The following is a 21,998-nucleotide window of genomic DNA, read 5'->3' on the forward strand; positions in this document are numbered from 1 at the left end:
AAGTTCGCATACTTCCTTTTCTGATCACTTTCAGAAACTGCTTGTTAAAATTAAAGGGAGAGAACACTTAAACTTGACTTACAATTACAGAACGAAGCAAAACATTTTAACATTGGATATATTGAAGGATATTTTTGAACAATAGACCCAGAAGTTAATTTTAAAAGTGTCTTCCTCTATAGATAGACTGTGTCTATAAGACGTTATGGAAGAGGAGCAAGTTCTACCTGACATGATTGAGACTGAGTGGAAAGTGGATTTCTACAAGAATGACATGGAAAAAGGTGTTGCACTGGACATACAAAAGAAATCGGCTGATGTCTTAACAATTAAAAGGGATATAAAAACAACAAACCAAGAGGGTGACCTGGATATTTTCCTTTACTGGATTTACAAAAGAGGCTTGTTAAAGTTTTGAAGAATTTTGTGAGAAGGGACAAAGAAAAAATGAAAGAAATCAAGTTCTACGACATTATTCTACGACAGACTAAAAATTAAGATTGTTAGAAGTAAAAGGAAGGAATATAAAGTTGGTTTATTTGATCAAGGTTAAAATAGATCTGTTGCCATCTCTGGTAACCCTTAATGGACTTTCACTGATTTCAGGACTGAAATGATGATGCTTTATGAATTTGTTTATAGATAAGATAGGGGATATGGGAAGAAGAGATCATCTGTTGTATTTTAAGAGAAGGTGATAAGTTACTAAAATTGTTTATACTTGTTCTGATGAAGGTGGAAAGCCACTTTATATATTTCTTTTCTTTTTTTTTACTATATTCTTATTTTTTCTTTCTCTTCTCTTTCTCTTTTTTCCCTTTTTTCTTTCTTTTCTTTCTTTTATTCTTCTATTTTTCAGTTTGTGTTAGTTTTTATTATAATCTTTAATACAATTACTATTAAAAAAATTAAAAAGTATTTTTAAAAAGTCACTGGCCTTATTTTGCCACAACAGAGTATTTCATTAAAAATCTATTGAAGGGCTTCATTTATTTTTAGACAACAAGTTAGAAAACATACAGAGCAAACAGTCTAAATCCAGAAAATCCAAACTTCAAAATTAAATAAGTCTTTGTACTTGTGAATATATAAAGAAGATCTTTTCTTACCTCTGCCATTCCTTCTACTGGGGTTTGCTGATCAACCTGCAAAATGCCATTTTTTGCTGTGCGTGACACTTTGAGCTCATGCCACTGGTTCAGTTTGATGGGATCTTCACTCCTATTTCAAAGAGAAAATGAAACAATGATGTTTTAAATCCAATGAGTGGAATGGTAGCAAAACTGAGAGACCAATTTTCTAAGACTAATCAGGTAGAAGAAGTTACTTGCATAAGGTGATTCCATATATAGGCCTTTGTATCTCAAGTTTAAGAATTTCTTACAACAATTTAGAAAAGACTGCTGTTGAGAACTTGGAGCACTGTGATCATTAAGAAGGAAAGAATTTCCCCAACCTGTTATCTTTCAGATCTGTTGGAGCAAAATCCATTAGTCTCCAGCTAGCTTGACCATAAATGTCAGCTGAACTCCAGCATATCTGAAGGATACCAAGTTAGAGAAGCCTAAACAACAATATTGTAATAGTCAGTTTAATGCTTAGACTTAAAAGGCATATGCTTGTCTTATGCAAAATTCCGTAAAGATTGTTCTAGTGTGGCAAAAAGCATAGTATGGCCCATCTTATCAAATGGTGCACAATGCTCCTGCATAAACTTTCTACCTTGATTCATATTCCTGGTGCTCTCTTCATGCATTCTGTCCAAGCCTAACTATTCAGATCAAGAAAAGGCCTTTCTAGAATTTATTCTGAACATACTGCTTCCTACACTTCACAAAAGTGATGTTACAAGCACCAACAAGGACTTGACTAGGGCTTGAACAACGTATTGGAGACCAGAAATATGCATCGCTGCAGAATGACTTTGTGCCATTTGCCAGTGTCATAGTTATGATGCCCACAGTTACACTTTAGGTGAGGCCAAGGCTTCATATGCAAAGCAAACAAGAGATGTTAATATTTAAATAGATGTTTTAAATTGTAGAATGTTTTATAATATTGCTTATTTTATGTTTTTTTTTATTGTAGGCCGCCCAGTCACATTTTGTGAGATGGGCAGCTATATAAATACGATGAATAAATAAAAATAAATGTTTGCTTGCAATAAAAACTTCTGAAATTATGGGTCAATCGTGTGCCAGAATTGGATTACAGCTTGGAAGCTCCAACAGTGACAAGCTGAAATTGCTTCATTGTAGGTTACTACTTAACCATCACTGCTTCAGATTAGTTTTAGGATCTAGAGCAGGGTTTCTCAACCAGGACCCATGGAACCCCACGGTTCCGCAAGAGGTCACTAGGGGTTCCCTGGGAGATCATGATTTATTTTAAAAAAATATTTCAAATTCAGGCAACTTCACATTAAAGAGGTAAGTTTCATTCTTTATTTTTAGTTTAAGAACACTGTTAGTGCATATTTACAGGCCTATGCATGAAACAAATATAATAATTGTGTAACTTCCGGCCTATATTTGAGCCTGAATGTGCAGGGGTTCCCTGAGGCCTGAAAAAATATTTCAAGGGTTCCTCCAGGGTCAGAAGGTTGAGAAAGGCTGATCTAGAGGACTGCTTGTTTTAAAACAGAAATTTCAGATGCTCAGCATGCCAATATTTTTGCATAGGTCTATATAAGTATTATGATTAGTTTCTAGCCATGACTTTTAGAGATCTCAAAGGCTCTACAATTTGTCAATCATGTTAATAAGTAAAATAATTAAGTAAATTATTTTAGTAAAAGAAATATAATAAACCAACAATCAACCTCCCAGTGAGCAGCCAAAGTTACAGAGGAAGTAGGGTAGCCAGAGAGCTTGATCTGAGTCATAGAATAAACATATACCATGAGGCATGGGAATGAAATTGGTTTCATTCAAATTTTAATATGAAACCTGATCAAACCTGCAGTTCCCAAACTAATATATCAATCAGAATGGAATTATCCATTCAAATTCAAGTTCAAATATCTTTATTATGGTCTTGACCATAATAATAAGAAATTCTTGACTAGCCTTTACAATAGAAGAAGAAAAATAATTTAGTCCAACAGTTTGTTACCAGGAAAAAAAAAAGGAAAACAATAAAATAGTGAAACAACATATCTAATTACAAGTTTTGTGCAATTGTATAACTAGATAAAAATATTTGGCCACCTGGTCTGTGAGTGTAGAGTCAGCATCACTTAAAAAGAAATAAACATAAAATCTATCAGTATGACCCTCAAATTTAGAGGTGATTGGGAAAATCAAAGCATGTCTTGGGCTATCATAAAAAGGACACTGTATGAGTACATGGGCAATCGTTTCTACCTCCCTGGATCCACAAGGGCAAAGCCTCTGTAAATAAGGAGTCCCATGAAATCTTCCTGCCAGCAGTGCTGAAGGGAGGGCATCCATTCATTTTTTTTTCTTTTTTAAATCTTACAATGCATCTCTCTAATTAAAAATGCATTAATTAGGGGAAATTGCAAATATTACTACTTAGGTTGGAAGAATTAATTACAAAAGATTTATATTAGGGGAAAGTGGTTTCAAAAATGCATACATTTAAAAAAACTGCATGCAAAAAAGCACAGAAGAATTTTTTATTTACACACATGAAGGTTTGCATATGTGGACCTGAGAAAACAAAATGAAATAAACTTGTGCTTGAAAAAAATAGTAACTTGATGAAAGTGAAATAAATTTGTCCATCCTTAACTAAATTATGCACCAGCTAAAGACTAAGGCAAAGAAGGTAGAAAGAGTAAAATAGCTCTGCCATGAAGGATCTCTTAAAATGGGTGGATTATGACAGATATTTTAAATAACTTGTTTTAACTCCGTATCCATACTGTTTGCACATGTGATATTCTCTAAGGATATCAGATCACTGTGCAATTCTAATTATGAAAAGAGGCCTTGAGAAGGACTGTTATTTGCAATTGATGTACAAGGCATCCCACAGGAGGAATGTGAAAAGTACGAAGATAATCCTTATAAACTGTCACTAATCCGAGAAGAGAAAAACAGCCAATATATAATAGATAGAAGTAAATTGAATTCCCACCAGGCAGGTTAAATTTAGTAAATTTTTACAGAAGAAGCAGAAATGCCATGTCAATTCTAACAATACCCAAATTTAAATTTTAAATACCTGTCATGCTTTCCTTTTTATCACTGATGAGCTCTTAACATTTCTCTGAGTATAAAATACCTCTTTAAAATGCTGGGAAAACAATACACTAAACAACTTCTTTGCTGCCTCTTTTTAAAATTATCAGCTCAGGCCTTTCCCCTCATTTGTGTAGGAACAATTAGGGTTTAATTACCCTGGATAAATCAATAGATATTTGGGTAATCATCACATTGGATCAATATGTAATAAAGAAACCAAATGACCCTGACTATTTAATAAGCAAAATTATGCACATTATATCCTGTTTATAGCGTGAGTCCTAATTGCTGGACCCTTTCCGCTTTCATTAATTAGGTTGCCATTCAATGCCATTTTGCTGTGTGGGAGCCCCACTGAAATCAGTGGTATTTTTTTTTTCTTTTCTGACTAGTCTTGTTTAATTCTATGAGATTAAGTACCATGTGAGAAGTATGTAGTCTCAATGAAGTCCATGGAGGTCTTTTTACCCCATCCCATTACACATAACTGACTATTATTGAATGGGGCAGCTTAAACTGAACATAATTGAATGGCTCAGGGCCTCAATATCTTCAAGACCACCTATCCTGTATCACTTCTGCCCACTCAGTTTGAGAGCATAGAGTAATGTTTCTTAACCGTGGCAACCTTAAGATGTGTGGACTTTCAGCAAGCTGGCTGGGGAATTCTGGAAGTTGAAGTCCACACATCTTAAAGTTGCCACGGTTGAGAAACACAGGTATAGAGAATGCCAGCTATCAAGAGATGCCCTCAAAGTCAAAACTACTCTCATTTTTCTGGCTTTCCAGAAACCTGTAAGAATTTGACTGCTTTGGAAGGCCTTGAGACTTGCTGAGCTTCCATTGGCAGGAATATAATATTCCTTATACTTTTTATCATAATCCTATGCTATATTTCTATTATTGTATGCTACTGTTGTTCATGCATTGGTTGGGGCTGTTGCTGTGGCACACTGCTTAGAGAAGGTTGACTGAAGAGGTTTATAAATCTTAAACAAACAAACTTTATTTCCAGATGTTTCAGAAGTAGAGGGTTAGGGTTCTGAAACATCTGGAAATAAAGGAATCTAATCAAATATTTTTTAGATCGCAGAAAATCTTTTAAGATTGCTGATCACTGCATAGGCCATTAAGGGTGCCACAAAACTCTTTATCACTTACAGAACAAATTATGGAAACCTTAACCATAATACATCAACCTTAATAACATTTGATTTTGGATTACATCAAATTACAAATTGTTCACTTTAATTACATACTGTTTGGGATGCTCCTTATGGGAGAGAATTGGATTAAGGAACGCCATGAACAAATAGGTTTTTTAAAATTATATTTACCTGATAATAGCAGTTCCTGAGCCACAGTCAAACCTGAATTCCATATAGCTGTCCACAATGCAAATGGACAGGAAGTCTTTGCTGTCTGTATCATAACTATACAACAGGACACCGTTGGCTGCATCTGGACGAAATGTGATCTCAAACTCCATGAAAGAAAGATAGCTCAGTGGTTCTAATGGCCAGGGGGTAACAGCAAGGGATTTCAATGTCTCGTTGAATTGAGGTATGATGAGGGTGAAAGCTGAAAGACCCAAGCAAAGAAGCCCATTAGTCCCCAAAATGGCCACCTATAACTCTGCCATTTCTTTATCTATGGTAGATAATTAACACTTCATTGCAGAAATTAATACTAGAAACTACATCATGTAAAATACAATATGAAAGGTTAACAAATATAGATAGTCCTCGTTTAGCGACTGCCTTGTTTAGCAACTGTTCGCAGTTATGACAGTGATGAAAAAGTAACTTTATGACCAATCCTCACATTTATGACCTTTGTAGGTCTGGAAAGCTGAAGTAAGATCATAAGCACAGTTGTGGTTTCACTTAGCTACTTCTTCACTTAACGACCAAGATGTTGGTCCCAATTGTGGTCGCTAAACAAGGACTACCTGTAGCTTGATTCCCAGAAAGCAACTAATCAATCATCAGGACATGGGCACTCGCAGTGGGGGGAAGTGAAGAAACATTAGGTTTGTGCCTCAAAGCTTGGGATACAGATATGTATCAACAAGATGTGCATTATGATATCACTGCACATGTTATCATTTTGATGTAACTTTGGTTTGCTGCAGACATCTATGCCACAGTGGTCAAATGTTAAAATATCTGTGGCACTTTAACAGGAAAAAGCAACTGTAGAAATCCATGATCAACTGGTCAAATCTTTTAGAAGATGCTTTCGTGTAAGGTATTCACTGCCTTTACCACACAATACTGTATGGTAAAGAAGGCAGTGTGCACAGTTATACTTGGCTTAAACATCTGATTAAGGGTTAAGAATGAAACCAGGACTTCCCTACCTTGTGAGCACAATAATCGATATGGCTTTTGTCAATATCTAACCACAATGAGAAGAACTGGGAGCTAATATAAATGAGATGGAATGATGGTTTACATTAATTGAGAATGAACAAAGAAACCACTAGAGTACTTTGCACATGTTGCTAAACCATGGTCTTGGGCTTTCTGACAAATCTGAAATAATCTAGAGTGGAATTTGGCCTTCCATTCTTCCCCATGCCCATCTTCTGCTTCTTCAGGGCCAGGAGAAGATTTTGGCAGAAAATAGTTTGACTTTTAAACAATGTGGGCCTAAGATTTAGCACAAATGAAGAACCTACTTTTAAACACACAATTGAATATGTAATCTGAAGTTGCCTTCTCTAACAACATTTGCTTTAAACCAAAATCCTTGATTCAAATCATACTGTTCAGACAGTGAAAATGAACACCAACATTTTTTTTCTCCTAGCTATGGAGAAGGAGAGGGAAAAGAGAATGCACAAGCCTAATGTTTTATTCAATCTCATCTAAGTTACCCCAAACCACAGTTTAGTATTACATGAAAGTGAGCTTCCTGTCCACATCCTATCAAACTGTCAAGAAAGAAGCAGTTCCAAAAGCAAAAACAACATTTGGATCATTCCAAATCATTAGCATACTACAAGGATGGGACAATCACCAACCCAATCCAAGCTCTAGCTCTGAACCAGTGTCCAGTTCAGCAATTCGATATAGTTGGTGGAAGCCCCAGGAGCACTGATGTGCAACTGATGTTCTATGAGTACAAATTAAAGTAGATGTCTTCCTGAATCAGGTGCCCTGCAGAAACTTTGGAGTACAACTCCCTATTCTTAGCGGACAGTCGTCTTCTCACCTTCTTCACAGTGGCGACCTTTAAATCCAAGCGGGCAAAGGCAGACGTATCGATCTGCTTTGCTTGCCATGCAGGTACCACCATTAATGCAGGAAGCCTCATCACAAATCCCACTGCTACATTCACCTAAAGCAGGGAAAAAACATAAAGCACTGACTTCTCATTCAAGTAAGTTAGAGTAGATAGGTGCCACTTCCTGGCATCCACTTCCTGGTTGACTCTGGACAAGTGTGTACTATCTCAATAGTTTGATAGAGCTTCTTGTTTTCTATTATGATTTCTTGTTTCCTATGCAAACATCAGAGCGGCTATACAAATGTGACATCTTCTGGGTAACGTATAAAGCTAAGCAACCAATTAAGAGACTGAATTCCAGGTTACAAGAGGTTTCACAAAATGATAGCAATGAAGCAATAATTGCAACAATTTTCAATTGCAACGCTTGCCAGAGTTTATCCTCTTCATTAGCTTCTTTCTCGTTCTTATGGACAGGCTATTCCAGTCTTGAGATTAAGTGCCATCTTTTTATTTCTGCATTTGACAGAACCTCTACTAAGAGGCGTTAAGCAGCAGGATCTCAACTTATTAGCTATGACACAACTTGTTAAAAATTCCATCAGCACAGCAGATAATCCATATTGCCAAAGTATGGTACGGTTACCGGTAAACTTCTGGGTACAATTCAAGGTGCTGTTGTAACCTACAAAGCTCTTCATGAAACAGGGCCAGGATTTTGAATGACCTCCTATCTCCAATTTTCTCTGTGTACCCCAAAAGATCACACAGGATTAGCATAGTTTTAATGTATTTATTGAACAAATTTACATGGCTGCCATCTAACTAATAGAACTCTGGGTGGTGAACTAAGATTTAAAAATTAAAATAATTATCCAAATAAATTAAAAGAAAAACTGAGTCAAGTCCCTTATAAAAATATCAGTACCAACATACTGCCCATGCCCATGCTCTATTAACATCCTGGCCCCTGTGCCTGGTGGGGTGGGAAGCCAGGTCTTCATGGCCTTCCAGAAGGCCAACAGGGTCACAGCCATCCATATCTTTGGGATGGGCTGTTATATAGTGCAGGTCTCATGAGAAAGAAGATAATGCTTCCTAAGACCCATTAGGTGACACTGCTTCATTCAGGGGACCCTAAACATGTCCACTCTGCGAGATCCGGTGGGACAAGCAGAAACCATTGGTCCTGCAAGTATCATGGCCCTTACCATGATAAACAGTGCACCCACCCTGTGGAACAGCACCCTCCCCGCCCCCTGCTGCCATAAGGTCCTGACTCTGCTGGCCTTTAGAAAGGCCCTGAAGACCTGGCCTTTCCCTCTAGCATTGGGCCAGGGTGCTGCATAAGGATCATTATTGTGAAGTATGTTCTGACCCCTGCAATATAGGTATTTGTATGTGTTCCTTTGTGTCATTTTTATTTTTTTTATTATTTCTATTTCTGTGGTTGTTTTCATGCTGATAGTTATCCAGAGTTGCCTGCAAGTTGCCTTGCAGATTGAGTAAATTAACTAAATGCATAGAACATCTATAATCAGCATCGTCATCATCTTGCCATCTAATGGGAAAGTGGCTGAGATAACAGCAGTTGTCAAGGCTGGCAGATTTGACTCTCTCCCAGGTAGTTTTGAAGAGCATTTAAATGATACCACTTTAGACTTTGTTAGTGTAATACAGGTTAATGTGTTTTAATGTATAAACTCAAGAGACTATGTCTAGCATAGCAAGCCTAATCTTTTACTATACTTGGAGGAAGAAGTCTAAGTCCATGAAATGGGCTGCAGAAAAAATTCATACAGGCATTTCAAGTTCAATTTACATCCATTGCTGATAATCTGGGCCAGGGTTTCTCAACCAGGGGTCCGTGGAACCTGAGGGCCCCACGAGAGGTCACTTGGGGTTCCCTGGGAGATCACAATTTATTTAAAAAATTATTTCAGATTTGGGCAACTTCACTTTAAAGGGATAAGTTTATTTTTAGTTTAAGAACACTATTAATGCATATATACAGGCAACCCTACACATGAAACAAATATAATAATTTTGTAACTTGTAGCCTATGTTTGAGCCTGAATGTGCAGGGGGTCCCCAAGGCCTGAAAAATATTCCAAGGGTTCATCCAGGGTCAAAAGGTTGAGAAAGGGCTGATCTGGACTATTAGATTTCCAGGGACCTGCAAAACGTTCAGCAGGATGCTCCTGCGGAAGGCCTATAGATCTGCCTTGAAGGTTGTCCTGGACTCTCTGTGTGCTCATGCACAGACGCTTCACTATGCAATTCCCCGCTGAAGTGTTGCTGGTGTAACCACCTGCACAATCAACTGGGATCAGCTGCATTTTTTAGAAGCTACATTACAGCTGATTCACTCACATTAACAGGCTTTGCAAAGCACCTCTTTGGAATACTTTGCATTCAATACATTGGTCTCACAATTATGAGAGCAGTCTGGTGTTGTGGTTAAGGCACTGGGCTAGAAACCAGGAGACCATGAGTCCTAGTCCCGCCTTAGGCACAAAGGCAGCTGGGTGACCTTGGGCCAGTCACTCTCTCTCAGCCCTAGGAAGCAAGCAATGGGAAACCACTTCTCAAATCTTGCCAAGAAAACGGCAGGGATTTGTCCAGGCAGTTACCAGGAGTCAATGCTGACTCAAAGACACATACACAATTACCGTAAAATTAGTTTATCATGTGGCCATTACAGAATGCATACTGTACATTACTTTTTTCCTAACCAGATTTAGCATAGCAAATGATGGAGTAAAATTAGTATTTCTCCCCAATACCTGGTTTTCTAAATGTGTGCACCCAACAAAGGGATGTGCCCAAGTATCCAGCAGCAGTACCTTTCCAACCTTTTCCTAAACAATGGGTGAGAACTACTTTTAATGAAATAAATGTTGTCAAGAGGTTGAATCATAGAATCCCCAGGTTATTCATAGCCCTTGCAAAGGCCTATGAATTTGTTCTTTTCAAATCTTTATACAAACTGAGCTGCTTCCTGAAATAATAGATAAAGATCAGAAATTTTACGATGTAGTTATTGGCTCAGGAATCATATAGCAAAAAGCATATAAAATATATACTATGAGAGAAACACACATTTAGAACTCTTTATTTTAATAGGTTTTCCTCCCCAAATATGCATTTTTCTGCATATTTTAAATAGAAAGAAAGCCCACTGTTTAATGAAGAAATGGGCAGAACAGGCTGATAAATAAGCATATGCAGAACTAGCATGAATCAGAACCATATTGATCTGCAGTAATTTATATTTGCCAATCACTGTGAAATTCTCTTCCCACTGAGGAGTGGCTGGACCTGATCCTCGATGGCCAATTTCAAGAGAAGCCTATACGGCTATTTTGAGAAGCAATCACCCCTTTATCCTTAGCATTTTATTTCTATGATGGATGTTTGAGGACTTTAATTTATGCTCTTTTATTATCCTTGTTTTATTATTTTACCTGATGTTGTCATTAATTTTCAGCAATTATATTTATTGCTGCATGGTAAACCATCAAGGCTGGTGTGCCAGGAGCATGATAATATGTTTGTCAATCAATCAATCAATCAATCAATCAATCAAAACACTGAGAACAGATTACCTCCTTTGTGATGGGAAGACAGGAGGACTACTTCCCTGCCATGGCAACTAGACAAACTGGGACTCCATTTTTCTGATTACCTTAGGAATTGTCTGCACCCACACGTAACAGTAATAATCAAGTTCATGCTCCCCCATATGCTATTTCCAAATAAGATCTAAACCCAAATCTGGATTGAATTTCTTGGACGAGCAATTCTCTAGGACGCACATGCACACACACGCACACACACCAATGTAGGAACCCTATGCAGGTAGCTCTCACTTAGTGATGGTAACTGGGACTGGCAACTCCATTGCTAAGTGACGCAGTCATGAAGTGTGATGTCACATGACCATTCCGACTTACGATGGCAGTTCCGGCAGTTCCAGTTGCCATCATTAGGCGAATCCCATGCAGTCACAGTGTCCCGCGGTCATATGATTGCCATTTGTGACCTCCTACCGGCTTCCCCACTGTGCAATGGAGATCGCAGGAGAGGAAGGAGGGGGTGCATCCCAGGAGAAGAAAAGATATTATAGTTTGGAGGACCTTGGGCAGCTGGCCAAGAAGCTGAGACAGGGCCTGCCTTAGATTGCCTGGAGTACTTTTCCCTAGCACTGTTTGGCTTTACTCAGTTTGGCAAGATTCTGTGTATGGTAGAAACAATAAAGAACTAGAGCTTAATTCCTGGCTCAGTGTTGTTTCTTTGCCTCAACCCTGACACGTTGACTTTGCTTGTTGGAAGCTGGCAATGAAGGTCACAAATTAGAAGATCATGTGACCACGGGATGCTATGACTGTTGTAATTGTGAGCCAATTGCCAAGTTCCCGAATCATTATCACGTAATCATGGGGATGCTGCAACAGCTGCAACTACAAGGAACGGTTGTAAGTCTCCTTGTTCGGCACCGTCGTAACTTTGAATGGTCACTGAACAAGTGGTCACTGAATGAGGACTACATGTAATTACATTATACTGGATTTTAGTTTATCACCCCTGGGAATTCCTAGTAACTTTAAATCTAATCACTGACAGAATTCACTGATTCTTTCTTAGGTGGCACGTCAGCATTACAACATTTCAACAATAGCTTTTACCAGGACACAATGCAGAATTTGGCACTATTTTCCTCTTAGGAGCTGAGAAGGATAGTCTTAGCAATGTTGCCTTCAAATGGTTCCAAAATTAATGGGTTGAAAATACAGGATGGTACTCTTGCATGGATAACCCATAAGGTCCCCATGTAGGAAATAATTTAAAATACTTTTTCTACTTACTGGCCCTCATCAGCGGTCTTTGCAAGAAACCCACCAGTTCAGAATATAAATACGAGTGACATATACATTTACTGGCTATTGAATATTCACTATGTATATTGCACAAGCCACAATATTTGTACAGTTCACAATATCTACCAATTAACAATAAAATGCATGTTAAGCTCTTACATTTTATGAAGGATAATATGCTCCCCTCTTTCAGATCATCACAAACAGAAGACATACAGACAGTGTATACGGGGATGATTCCTCTGGATTTGATTTCATATACTTCACCCAAAATGTGGACTCTCTTGAACCATATCCTGACTCCAGAACCTTCTAAGATCTAAAACTTTTGTAATATATGAGAAAATAGTGACATACACCCCCAAATGGCTAGAGGGGGGATACCTTACAACATTAGATATCAGTGGGGATGGATTAGTGGTCAAGTACATCAAATAAAACTTTTTTTAAAAGGTGCAAATAACTAAGATAAGGGACAAAAATGGGCATGTATGAAATAGGACAGAAAAAAGACCTGTCAGACAGATGGGACAAGGAACAAGAAAATGGAAGTACATCTACCTGGTCCTGAACCCAAACAAGAAAATCAAACAATGGATTCATCAAAGACCAGGGGAATTTCCTAGGCATAGCCTACAATTCACAGGTTCAACAGAAAACAGCAGGGACTACAAGCTCCACAGTGGAACGACAAGCTGGTACAGTAGGACGACTCACTCTGACATCCATATCACATGCCTCCTATGCAATCCTATGCATGCTTATTTAAAAGTAAGCCCCAGTAAATTCAGTATGGCTTACCCCAGGTAAATATGTACAGTATAGCACTGCAGACAAAATATCTTGACTTTTTCACTAATGAAATCCAAGACGTGAAAGATCGATGAGCCAACTTGACATAAATGCCACAAGCAACAAATCTTATAAAGTGAGATACAGCCTTGATAATATGTTGAAAAGGAAACATCAAGGGGACTGAACGGAGTTCTCAAGCTTCAGGATAAAAACCCATTCATCCAATCAGAGACATTCTGAGATGGATGCTATCAGCTGATCACTTCTTTTCCCATCTGTTCATTCAATCAGCGTTATCATTCTCAGCTTCAAAATGGGGCAACACAAAGCACAGGTTGCACAGTGACACCCTCCGTACAAGGACAGCTGGAAAAAAAATTGAACTAGAAAACTGAGTTTGAAAATAACCTACACAGCCCTAAATATTTCGTATGAAGTAGTTTCAGATCTGGGGGGTGGGGTGGGGGGGAATAGAACCACAGATCTGAAAATGTATGTTTCCCAAATGTTGGTTTGTCCTTGTTCTTAATCGGGTTACAGTTCGATGCTTATCATTCAACTCAAGGTCACAAATGGCCCCAAACAAACAAGTGTACACCTTCTCTTTTAAATATTGTATGTTAAATGAAGATATTACTCTGATTTTGATGTTGTGTGTTTGAAGCTGTGAGGTAAAGGCAGCCAACAAGCAGAACAGATCAGAGGGGAAATTCTCTAAGTTTCAAGCTGTGCACATATTTCGTAGCCTCTCACTCTATCGTGAAATTGCACACTAGACTTCTCCAAGGCCTTATTTTTTTCAGTGCCTGCTTTCTAGACCATATTATTAGCTTTTTTAATATCCCATAGATACCTGGTATTTCTGTCCAGGGGGAGATTTCAACAACCCCTAATATGGCTGATCGCAGTCACTGCCCTCTTTTGATGCATGTTATAAAAAGAACAAAAGGATGATCTCTTATCTAAGTAACCCTAGACTTGAAAACAGACTTTGTTTCTACTCCTACCACTGGCACACCGCAGTCACCTGGACAATCCTTTAGACTGATTTTGTGCTGTGAAGCTTTTACTCATTTATATTTTCTACCCTAATTCAATGGTTCAGATAGATTTGCGAGTAACTGGACCAGTGGCCATGCTGTAGTAATTCAGGATTAGGGTCTCTGTCCTTTTCTAGGCTGAAGCCCGTGAATGCAACTGGCGAAATTTAGGATTCCACATTAATTCTTAGGAGAGTAGAACCCCAATTAATTCACTGTGGGGCAGGTCACACATCCTGCTGGATACGAGGGCCTGAAGACTAGATGCTTACAATGCAGCTCCAACATCTAGGTTTTATGTCACATTTATTAATAACAGGACAGATGCAAACATGAAACCATCTCAAGCTTTAGGAATAAAAACCCATTCATCCAATCAAAGACATTCTGAGACATATGCCACTGACTGATCATGTCTTCTTTCCTCATCTGTTCCATTAGCATTTCCAATTACAGAATTGCTTTTGTTGCTTCCTATTGCAATGGTCTACTCCAGGTGCCCAATGGATTCAGTGGGTTTTCAGAGAGCACTTGGGAAGTTCCCTGAGGATCTGGTGGGCAGTTTGGTTGAGACCTTGGTCACCCACTGGAATAAGGTGGAGACCAGGGCACTTGACCAGATTGGAATGTCTCTCTCATAGATCAGCTGTAGCTCCTTGGTTTACTGAGAAGCTCAGAGGGATGAAGCTGCAGAAGAGATGCCTAGTGTGTCACTGGAGGAAGACTCATCTCAAATTTGACCGGACACTGATAAGAGATCATGTTTGAGCCTATACAGTGGCAATTTGAGCAGCAAAAAGGAAATATTTTGCTGTTTTTATTCTGTCTGCTGAATTCCATCCAGAGGCCCTTTTTAAAGTGGCTCATTTCCTTTTACTAAAAGATAATCATCAAGAAACATTTGAAGGACTGTTGTGAAGAATTCTTACACCATTTGGCAGATAAAACTGCTCAGATTCATATGGAGTTGGACTCTAGTGGGACAGTGCTAATGGATATAACTGAGGCCTCATCTTGTGAAATGATCTGGAATGAATTTGAGTCTGTGAATCCTAAGGAAGTGGATAGGGCTCTTTGTAGTGTCAGCTATGCTGAAGTGATTGGATTCTAGGAGCAATCAACATTTATTTGAGTGAAGGAATATTCCCATTATGCAGACAGTAAGAAAGATGACCTTGATGGAGATATGCCAGTTCCATTACCAAGGCAACAAGGGATAAAATACTGTCTAAGTCCAGAACATTCAGATAACGTTCGAAAATGGCCTAGACAGACACCACCCTAATTCACTGAACTATAAGGAGGAGGAGGAAGTACAATACAATCAGACTTGCAAGATTACTATAGCCAGTCTCAGTGAAAGTAGTTTTAGCTTTTCTATGGAGTTGATTTCTTGGTCTGGCCTACCTACTGGGGCTGACACATTACATCTGAAAGAGGCTTTGATCACTCAATGGCTTTGCCTCTGTGGGACTGGAGTGGGTAACACTGTTTTGCAGTGGTCCTCCTCCCTCCTGAGGGGGCCGTTCCAGTGAGCAATAGTGGGGGAGGAGAGATCTGCCTGGATCCAGATCTTTACTTTCTGGAGTGCCTCAGGACCCTCTACTCCCTTTTTTTTAACAGACGAGGTGGTTCACAATCAGTCAGTAGGTGGGAGCTGTGGCCAGGAGGGCTTCTGTACAGTTACATCTTGTGTGCTAATTGCCACCATTCCTGGATCAGGAGACCCTGCTCAGTCATTTATGACTTAGTTACTTCCCACTTGGATTACTGTACTAAGGTCTATGGGGGGCTGCCTTTGGAAAGCAATCAGAAGCTACAGCTGGTATAGCATGCTGTAGCCCAGGTGGTGATGAGTGTATCTCAATACACTTTGGGAGCTGAATTGGTTGCGAGTTGCCTTCTAAGTGTGATTGGACCAAGTTGTGTGAGGGACCAGCTTCTCCCATATTCATCTGCCTGTCCAATCAGATTGAATAGGTTTAACTCTCTCCAGATTCCATATATAAGGCATTGTCATCTGGCAGGAACTCACAATTTTTTAATTCCCTTCCCATGGAGATCTGGTTTGCTCCTTCCCTACTGAGTTTCAAGAGAGCAGTTAAGACCTGGTTGTCCCATCTAGCAAAGGAGGAGGGCATGATGTGAGTGAAGGATGGAACCTGGCAGGCATATGACTTTATACAGGTAGTCCTAGCTGACAGTAATTGGGACCAGGAACTCCGTCACTAAGGCGTGATGTCACGTGACTACGCTGACTTAAGATGGCAGTTCTGGCAGTCCCAGTTGCCATCATTAGGCAAATCCCATGCAGTTGTAGCATCATACAGTCATGTGATCACCATTTGTGACCTCCTGCCAGCTTCCCCATTGACTCTGCTTGTCAGAAGCCAGCAGTGAAGGTTGCAAATGGCAATCACGTGACTGCAGGATGCTGCAATGTTGTTGTTGTGAGCTGGTTGCCAAGTACCCAAATCGTGATGATTGTGGGGACCCTGCAACAGCTGCAACTATGAGGACCTGTCATAAGTCCCCCTTGTTCAGTGCCATCATAACTTTGGTCACTGAATGAGTGGACATTAAACAAGGACTACCTGTATATTCTCTGTTTAATTTTTGATGTTGTCAATTTTGCTTATATTAAAGATAGGTTTATTATTTTTGAGGGGTTGCTACTTATTTTATGCTAATCTTGATTGTTAGTTGCCCAGAGCCTTCAGGAATGGGCAGCACATACATACAAGTAGTCCTCGCTTAACAACCCTAACTGGGACTGGAATTTCTGTCACTAAGTGATGTGGTTGTTAGGCAAAACATCATGTGGCCATACCACTAGTGATGGCAGTTTCGGTAGTCCTGGTTGTGGTCATTAGGCCAGGACCATGATGTCATTAGGCGAGGACCTCACACTTCTGCCCTGCCACACTCACCTCCACTTCAACTCCCCCTACCTGCCTATCTCCCCCCATATCTCTGCCCTTTTGGCCAGGATGCCCTCTTTGGGAAGGCCATGCACATGCAGGGTGGTTGGAATGGCAGGGGCAGCAGAGGGCAGGATGGCTGGGGTAGTGCCACCCTGCCCTCCATTGTCCCTGCCCCCCCCAGCTGACCTTTGCCATCTTCTTCCTCCCACTACTGACGTGATGTGCCCAGACTGGGAAGGCCTTGGGAGTCTTTGGGAAGGCCATGCACATGCAGGGTGGTGGGAGTGGCAGGGGCAGCAGAGGGCAGGATGGCTGGGGTAGTGGAGTGTGAGGAGGCCAAAAGGGCAGAGATGGGGGGGAGATAGCTGAGTGGGGAGGGTTGAGGTGCACCCTGCGGTCTTAAATGCGGGCAGGCTGCCAAGTGCCTAAATTTTGATCACGTGACTGCAGGGGTGCTGCAACGGCCATAACTTCGAGGATCATAACTACCATTCATTCAGCACCATCGTAACTTTGAACAGTCGCTGAACGAATGGTCATTATGCAAGGACTACCTGTACATAAACAAACAAACAAACAAAACTGTATTTCTAAGAAAACTCATTATTATAAGGTCATTACTCTGGGCTGGATCCATATTCAATAATATTTAGAGCAGATCCGCTAAAGGCAACATGTCCTATTAAACTACTCTAAATGTTATTATGTTGGGAACCATCTTAAGAAAGCCGTAGCATAGTAGTTAAAGTGTTGAGCAAGTACTGGGAGATCCAGAGTAGTCCATTTACAACTATCGAAGCTCAGTGTGTGATACTGATTGATTGATTGATTGATTGATATATTTATTCATTCTACTTATATACCACTGAATCAATACAGAGTCATGGTAGATTACAAAACAATCAACTAAAGTATCTATGGTAAATATAAAACAATCAGTAATCAAACAATGTTACAAAAATGTGATAAATTATAATAACAGAAGTAATAAAAAACAAATCATTAAAAGTCCAAGTAAAGTAATATTAACAATTAAATCAATCTAAGTAATTCAAAGGGAAATAAATTAAAGACAACAATAAACTCTTCAACCAACTTGTGTCTTCAGTAGGTTCCAGAATTTTACAAAGGATAGAGCAAGTCTTAATTCTCTGGGGAGTCTATTCCACAAGGCTAGAGCAGCAACTGCCCTTTGGACAAGTCTACCTCACAGGATTGTTGTGGGAAAAAAACTGAAGGAAGAACTGCGATGTACACTTATTGCTCCTGGAGGAAAGGTGGGACATAAATCTAACAAATAAATAGATAAATTAAAATATACCTGTAACACAGATCAAGGTCAATGCTGTACCATTATTACACAGGATAGGCTAGATTATATATGTAACAGAAATGAGTGAATGACAACTACATTGAACTTACCAACATCTGCCCCACTAAGGCCTTTTCCCAGAGGCCAGGGCCGCATGTCAATGGTCTTTCCATTAATAATGAGTGATTGAACACACCCTTGAAAGCCATGATTGATTCCTGCAGACCTCACGAGCCAATAGGCAGTAGGAGCACCACCAAGATAAAATGGAGTCCGAAAAGTGATTTTGCTATATTGACCCTAGAAGGAGAAGGTAGACAGAGAGGAAACCATGATGAGAAACTGGGCTAAAAGTAGATAAAGAAGCCACTAAATCCATAGATTTTAGTGGGAGACATAGTGTTCCTAGTCGGTTCCTCACTGAGCAATTTAGCTTTAGCCAAGAGCAGGGTTTCACACCATGTCTTGGGCAACACCATAATTAGTAACTGTAATTCTCTAGGATAAAATACTTCTGAAGTAAGTCTTATTCCAGCCATAGGAATCCACGATTCTTCTTTAGTTTAATTTTTGGAAACAAATGTATTCTACAGTCTCTTCATCACTACTGGAAAGCCTGTTCAGTTTGCACAAATGCATACTTTGGGGCAGAACTCCTCCTTTGACCAGTAATAGGTTGTTCTGCAATTATTGTTCTAAGAGAGGCAAAAGAAAGACAAAAGAAGTCCCAGAAGCATACCAATGGCATCCATCAGTGTTTCTCAACCTTAGAAACTTTAAGATGTCTGGACTTCAACTTTAGCCCAGACAACTTACAGTCGCTAAGGCTGAGAAACACTGGCATCCGTGGTGGGTCAGGGGAGATTTCAGATTTGCTGGTAGACACTCCTGAAATGAAGAAATAACTACATTAGAACCAACGGAAGTTGGGGGTGGGATTCATTTCCTCCACTTCTATAGGTTTTGTAAGTATTCTGATTAGCTCCTTCTATCCAAAGAAGCTGCATTCTCTAGATTCTCTAATCCATCTTCTTCCAGGAAAAGCAAAGCAAAGGACCTTTTATTTCTGATTCAATTATTACCTTTCGCTGTGCATTCTCTATATAGGATGGCTTATACAGCCATTTAAGATATCATGTCTCTTCACTATTCATTTCCTTGGTTGCAGCACTACGTTCTTTGGATATGTTATTACACCAAAAGGAAAACTGATGTGTTCTGCTGTAGAGACGCTCTCTCTAATGCTATTTTGTACTTCCATCATCACCTTTATCCTCCTAGATGTGAGATCACAAATGGCTATGTCAGCCCTCTGGGCAGCTGGCTGATTAAAGACTGGGAGCTGGCACTGCTATAAGGTTTTCTCTTGCTCAAATTGTTTAACAGATGCGTTACTCCTTAACTGGCTGGGAAGCAGCAGTTATTGATTCTGTGATATTTTAAGATAGATTTCATTCCCAAGTGGTAAAGCTAAAGCAAAGACCCTTGTCTAATGAGCTTTTGCCTAGTGACATTTGGAAAGCCAAGGGAAGGACAGGGACAGAGACTCTGCAAATGATTCTAGGGATGGAACAGGCCAACGACAGTATAAATTAAGTTCTGGTTCCCAAAATACACAGCTGGCCCTCTGAGGAAACAGGGCACATCCAGATAAATGGTTTAACATGGTTTGCTCCAGTCCATGAGTATAGCATACGTTTGCTCTGCCTACATAGCAGGTCTCTATTTTGCCGTGATCATGAGGCCAGCAAGTATAACTATCCTAATAGTTTACAGCAGGGCAAATGAAGGTGTTGGACTGCTGGATTTCCCAGCCACTGTGAAAACACACATCAATTTCTACCTTCTTCTTTAGCAATGGCTGATGCTGGAGGGGGAATCTGAGTTTTAGCAGATAGCTAGAGTATCAGGCTTAGCTATCTGTCACAATCTTTACAGTTTGCTTCAGAGAGATCTTGTTATTGCTAAATGGAACAGGAGACCAAGACACCTGTAAATGAGAGACTAGGTTTTCACTATGTGGTAGATCAGGATCTCTCTAAATCAGGGTTTCTCAACCAGGGTTCCGGGGAACCCTAGGCTTCTGTGAGAGGTCACTAGGGGTTCCCTGGGAGATCACAATTTATTTAAAAAATTATTTCAAATTCGGGCAACTTCACACTGAAGAGGTAAGTTTCATTCTTTTAGTTTAGGAACACTGTTAATGCATATATACAGGCCTACACATGAAACGAATATAATAATTTTGCAACTTCTGGCCTATATTTGAGCCTGAATGTGCAGGGGTTCCCTGAGGCCTGAACAATATTTCAAGGGTTCCTCCAGGGTCAAGAGGTTGAGAAAGGCTGCTCTAAATATTGAAACCCTGGTCCAGGTGCTCCAGGGATGACACACTAATCCCCATAGGGAAAGCACTGAGAGAAACCTTCCTCTATGGCTTTCTCTAGGGATACTGGCACTGCACTTGTGTTATGCCAGTCCAACACTAGCATAAATCCATGATATGGAAGTCAGCAGCAACTGGAGAGGAAGAGGGGTGTCTACAGCAGCCAACAGAAGCTGGGCAGATGCCAGTCCCTGCTGTGTCAGCCTGCACAGTCATTGCTGAAACACAACACAATGTGCAGATGTGTGAGAAGGTGGAAAACACAATTTCTACCTCACATCCAAGAAAGTCAACATTAGCCAGCCTTGGAGGAGAAAGTGTGACATGCAGATATGTCTTTAAAGAATGGTTAAGTCATCTTCAAACTGAAGTTAAGGAAATGTGTAATACGCCCAGTAATTGACAGCACTTGATTCTGAGGATTCTGGCTTTCTACTTCAGAACAAACTATATTATTGCCTTTCATCAACAGTAACTCACCTGAGATTTACCAGAAACTGGAGGACTGTTATCCAAACTAAGCCATCCATCCACTCCATCTCTAAATACAGTCACGCTGTGCCAACTGCCCAGTTTAATTTTGTCCTTGCTTGTAATTGTTGCAATTCCAGTTCCACAGTTGAACCTGAGACCAACATAGGATAATGTGGCAATCTCTCCTGAGATGATCAAACCTAGTTGCCTGTGAGCCTCAATCTCTGTTTGTTTGTTTGTTTGTTGCAGACCAGCACAATGGCTGTCTCTGTGATCAAAGGCTGCACAGTTATCTGACATATATTTATATTTCTCTATTTAAAAAGATATATTGAAATATATGATTTGAAGGAATCGGCAACACAGCACCTACCATATCTTTAAAGGGAAACACGGAGCCACCTTTATTTTTTATTTTTTTAAAAAAGAATGTCAAATCTTGAGATTTGATGACCTTACACCCAAAACTCACACAAGAACTCTGAAACCCCTTGGCATTTTGAGCATTTTAAATTAAAAAAAAAAACTTTGCAGGACCTATGGTGCTGCACATTGGTGCCAAACCCTGTACTGTATTAACAAAATATTAACTACAGATAGTCCTCAACTTACGAATACAATAGGGACCATAAAATTCATTGTTAAGTGGTGTGGTCATTAAGTGAAGCATTATGTGACCACCACACCCAATTTCACATTTTTTGCAGTGGTCACTAAGCGAATCATGCAGTTCCCCATTGAT

At 39.7% G+C, this 21,998-nt stretch overlaps 1 protein-coding gene across 1 annotated transcript in view; it reads right to left on the reverse strand.

Moving 5' to 3' along the window:
- EGFLAM (EGF like, fibronectin type III and laminin G domains) overlaps positions 1-21,998 on the reverse strand; it is a 107,310-nt gene that overhangs the window by 13,483 nt on the left and 71,829 nt on the right. Inside the window, exons 12-16 of the mRNA XM_063291127.1 lie at positions 21,263-21,407; positions 18,507-18,696; positions 7,431-7,556; positions 5,549-5,792; positions 1,110-1,221 (exon numbers count right to left, since the gene is read on the reverse strand). Of these exons, the coding sequence (XP_063147197.1) occupies positions 1,110-1,221; positions 5,549-5,792; positions 7,431-7,556; positions 18,507-18,696; positions 21,263-21,407 (817 nt within the window). The remainder of the gene's footprint in view (positions 1-1,109; positions 1,222-5,548; positions 5,793-7,430; positions 7,557-18,506; positions 18,697-21,262; positions 21,408-21,998) is intronic.

Source organism: Candoia aspera, chromosome 2, assembly GCF_035149785.1.
Source record: "Candoia aspera isolate rCanAsp1 chromosome 2, rCanAsp1.hap2, whole genome shotgun sequence".
Taxonomy (NCBI): Eukaryota; Metazoa; Chordata; class Lepidosauria; order Squamata; family Boidae; genus Candoia; species Candoia aspera.